Source organism: Buceros rhinoceros, unplaced genomic scaffold (genome assembly GCF_000710305.1).
Source record: "Buceros rhinoceros silvestris isolate BGI_N320 unplaced genomic scaffold, ASM71030v1 scaffold15581, whole genome shotgun sequence".
NCBI lineage: Eukaryota > Metazoa > Chordata > Aves > Bucerotiformes > Bucerotidae > Buceros > Buceros rhinoceros.
In genome coordinates this window covers 9,553-13,739 of record NW_010392622.1, presented here as the reverse complement: position 1 = coordinate 13,739, position 4,187 = coordinate 9,553, and the positions used below count along the sequence as shown (strand labels likewise).

Below are 4,187 nucleotides of genomic sequence, written 5' to 3'. Positions count from 1 at the left end.
GCGGGAAACGGCTCTTGCTGCCAATGTCCAGGCGCAGCCGGGGCGCAAGGAGGGGAACACAATCCTCCTCTATACGCCAGGGGGGCGAATCCAGCGCGAGTCCCACCACAGCCAGCTTTTCTTTGTGAGTTGTGAGCCGCGCCGGGGCCGTAGACACAATAGTGCCTGTTTTCTGCCAGAGCTGGGAGCGGGGCAGCCTCGGGGCTGGCAGAGGCAGCGGGGGGGGGGACATGGGGGCTCATCCATGAGAGGGGACAGGACACGCACGTGAAGAGCAAGCCAGGGAGGGAAGGGTGAAGGGGCTCAGTTGGGGAGGCGAGTGGCCCCAGGCTCAGGGACCATCCTGGCATGGCAGGAAGCACCACCAGCAGTTTACCCCTTGGTTCCCTGGGCACTGGAAGGACAGTGGGGGACATGCGCCACCTGCAGAAGCATCAGCATGGTGGGGAGGGAAGCAGGAGAGCAGCTTTGGGAGACCAAGAGGAAAGTGACCCCAAATCCCATTTTTATCCCCCAAATTCCTGTTCCTGCAGCTGTTTGCCAAAGGTAGCAAACCCCGGAATGGACTCACCGGCTGGGTCCCACTGGGAAGAGCATGGGGCGGCCAAGCATGGGGCCCAGCATGGGACAGTACAGATCCCCGATGTCCCCAGAGGGGTGTGGATGATGCCAGAGGGGTCCGCAACCATCTGTGGGCCTGAGCACCGCTAAAGCCACGTACTGAGCCCCACAGCCAGCCCCTCTCATCCAAAGAGGCACCAGGACAGGACCCTCAATCCCAGTGCTGCCTCCAGCTCCCCATCCCGGCGTGCCCCCACATCCCTCTCCAGCTCTGACTTTCCTACCGCCCAAACCTCCAACCCCCATCACTTCCTTTTAAGGCTGTTCCAGAAATAAAGGGAGGTTGGAAAGGGAGAGAAAAAGCAACAAAACCACCAAGAAAAAAACAACACGGTGGCTTGAGAGGACAAGATGCTGCCTCCTCTCCATCTGGGTAGCAAACAGCCCCACTGAGGAGGAGGAGGAAGGACGGGAAAAGGTCTTTCCTTGGTTCATTTAACACTCCCAGTTTGTTTCCCAGTGGGTGCATGTCTGCTGGGTACCCAGGGCCAAGGTGAGGATGTGGTTGGAGTGGCAGGAGGGAGTTAAATCTTCACGGGGACATCCACAGGCAGACGGGTGGCAGTGGCACACTGCCACCAAATGCCTCATCCCCAGCACCCACCGACACCAGGGCTCCTCCTGCTCCGGCCAGCAGCCCCGAACCTGGCCCGGCGTGCCAGCTCACCCGGCTGCCCCACTGCCCCCGAGCTCTCACAGAGCCAAGCGGCTGCTGGGGTTTGTCTCTGCCGTGACGGCGTAAAGAGCCGGGAGGAGCCCAGCAGCACCTCTGGAGCTGGCCCGGAGGGGCTGCTTGCTAGTCCGAGCGCGCGCTGGCTGGCTCCAGAGTGCTGGGAGACGTTCAAGAGCGGCGGCGATGCCAGGCTCGCCGCTCGAAGACTTTGCAAAGAGGCACAAAAGCGACTTCCCAGCAAGTGTGGGAACTGGGAGGCCTCAGCCCTGCTCGACAGGTGGGGAAACTGAGGCAAAGCACGGTCTGGGTGAGAACCTGCCAGTTTGGTGGCCGTGTCCCTGAAAAGCCCGTGTCCTGCCCAGAGAAGGCAGCCGGCCATCACGCCAAGGCTCAGGGCTGGCAGCTGCCTCCGGCCCGCCAGGCTCCCACGTGGAGGAGCTTTGCTGCTGGGTTTTGGCATGGAGAGAGGCAAGGGACAAAAAAAATAACTGAACACCCCTGCTGGCAACCAAGGCAGCCCAAAGGGGAGGATCCTGGACAATGGAGCCATGCGTTTTGTCCCAATTTCTTCCCATGGCCTCATGAAACCAGAGAGGCGAGGGACTCAGCAGCCCCGCGGCACAGACCCCAGCTCCGGGTGCTGCTTACGGGGTCTCCTTAGTGCAAGGTTTCCCGCGACCCCAAAGCCACGAGCATCAGGCTGAGCTGTAGAGCAGCCAGGGCCACCTCCCACCCCAGGTCCCCTCACCTTTCGGCACCCGTGGTCATCCTCCTCCTTCTCCTGGCTCACCCGACCGGGCTTTTTGCAGATGGACGGCAGGGTCTGGTTGCAGGGGCTGTCCTTCCACCTCCCGTCAGGGCCTCCTCCCACCCCAGGTCCCCTCACCTTTCGGCACCCGTGGTCATCCTCCTCCTGCTCCTGGCTCACCCGACCGGGCTTTTTGCAGATGGACGGCAGGGTCTGTTTGCAGGGGCTGTCATTCCACCTCCCTTCCTGCGCAGCCGGGAGAAGGGCAGGGCTGAGCCTATCCGACAGCCTGGGGGACTGCCCAGCCCATCCAACCCCACCCTGCGTCCACAGACTTTCCTTCCCTACATCAAACCCCTGAGGATGCTGCGCTGGGTCCCTCCCATCCCAACAGCTGGGATGATCCAGATTCAACCCCAGGAGAAGATGCTCCCTGAGGTATCCCCTCCCCAGCCATGGTGATACTCAGCACTCTCTGCAGGCTGAACCCCCCGCCCCAGGCTCTCACCGGTCCCCAGATGGTCACGCAGTCTTCCAGGCTGTCACGGAAGTTGTTGGGCTCAAAGGGGTGCCAGTACGTGAACCTCACGGGTGTTCCATCCGACCACTCAAAGTTCATCTGCAGCTTGAGGTCATTGAGGCCAATCCAGAGCTCCTCCACGTCTGGGGAGACAGACATATTTGCCAGCACTTTCCAGAAAGGTGCTGGCACCAGAGGAGCGGTCAAAGTCCGGAACGCGGGCTCAGGTCCAGTGAGCGAATGACTTTCAACCATGCCATCCCAACTCGCTCTTGTCCTGGGGGTGCCGGCAAGACTCCCTCCTTCCTCCACCCTCCTACGGCTCCTGTCTCCCTCTTCGCTGGAAGAGAAACCTGGGATGCCGTGCCCTGCTCTGGGGGACACTCGTGTCCTGGGCAGATTGAACAGTGAGAGGTGCAGCCCCTCCAGCGAGCCCAGCAGAGCTTCTCTTCCCTTCTCCTGCATTAACCAGCCGGGACTAGCGCCGTTCCCAGCTGCAGCTGCATGTTTTCTTCCTCGGCACCGCAGGCTCCCAGGAACAGCTTTTCCATTTGCAGGATGGAGGACGTGCCTGGGGCACAGGCTCCTCCGCCCCTCAGCCCGGGGTCTCCGCTCCCTTCACAGCCACAAACGAACTCAACTCTGTAGCCTCCCTCACAGAGAAGGGACCTTTCTGTGGACCCCAGCATCGGATGGGAAGGGCGCTGCTGACGCTGTGGGCTCCCCCTTACCTTGCTTGATCTGCTTGGTGACGAACTCCAACTCGGAGAGGGTGTGGATGCTGACCAGGTCCCCCCCGCTCCGCAGGCAGGTCTTCTTCGCCTCCTGCCAGCTCTTCTTCTCTCCCACCAGACGGTAGCAGTTGGACTGGAAGGGCTGCCAGCTGGGCTCGCAGTCCACCTTCACCTCCGACCACGAGTCTGGCAGGACACAAGGCAGCCTGAGGGCTCCTGTCCTGCTCTCAAACCCTCCTCTTTCAGGGACGGGACCATGGTGAGGGGACCACAGCCTCCCGGGGTGCTCAGGAGACCAAGCCAAAGCAACCGTGGGAAAGCTACGGCCAAAATGTAACACGCAACAGCAAGGTCGGGGCAACAGTGGCTTTAGAGCCCCGCGGACAAAATAAAATCCTGTTTGTTTGCAGAGGAGCAATGGCAGAGCAGAGAGCGCCCCCTCCCCTGGCGACCATGGGGGACCGCCTGCTGCTCTCGATTCCTCCCCTACCATCCAACCTGTCACTGCACCAAGCACTTCTCGGGGGATGCTCCTCAGGGAGGACTTTCTCCCAAAGTAGGCAGCCCTGGGGAGCTCAACCACTGCCCCGCGCATCCAGGGTACCAGCAAGCTGGGGGCACCATGGGCACCTCCATGGGCTGCTCCGGTGCACAGGCAACATCCCCTGAGCGTGCTGGGATGAGAGCACACCCAGCCAGGACACAGGGCTGCCCGTTCCCGTGCTACTCATCCCCCCACTCACCTGTCAGGAAGGGGTCGGCAGTGGCGTTGGGCTTCTTCTTGCAGACGTAGGGGAGGGCGATGCCACAGTCGCGGTTCTGCCACCCCCCAGATGACTCGGTGCGGATCACCCCGCAGTTCTCCTCGCTGGGGTTGTCGGGTTGGTCTGG

The 4,187-nt window shown here is 61.8% G+C and overlaps 1 protein-coding gene across 1 annotated transcript in view; it reads right to left on the bottom strand.

The window, feature by feature from the left end:
- MRC2 (mannose receptor, C type 2) overlaps positions 1-4,187 on the bottom strand; it is a gene marked incomplete at both ends in the record, with an annotated part of 11,489 nt that overhangs the window by 4,907 nt on the left and 2,395 nt on the right. The window contains 4 exons of the mRNA XM_010144564.1: positions 2,181-2,288; positions 2,551-2,705; positions 3,294-3,482; positions 4,040-4,183. Coding sequence (XP_010142866.1) covers positions 2,181-2,288; positions 2,551-2,705; positions 3,294-3,482; positions 4,040-4,183 — 596 coding nt within the window. The remainder of the gene's footprint in view (positions 1-2,180; positions 2,289-2,550; positions 2,706-3,293; positions 3,483-4,039; positions 4,184-4,187) is intronic.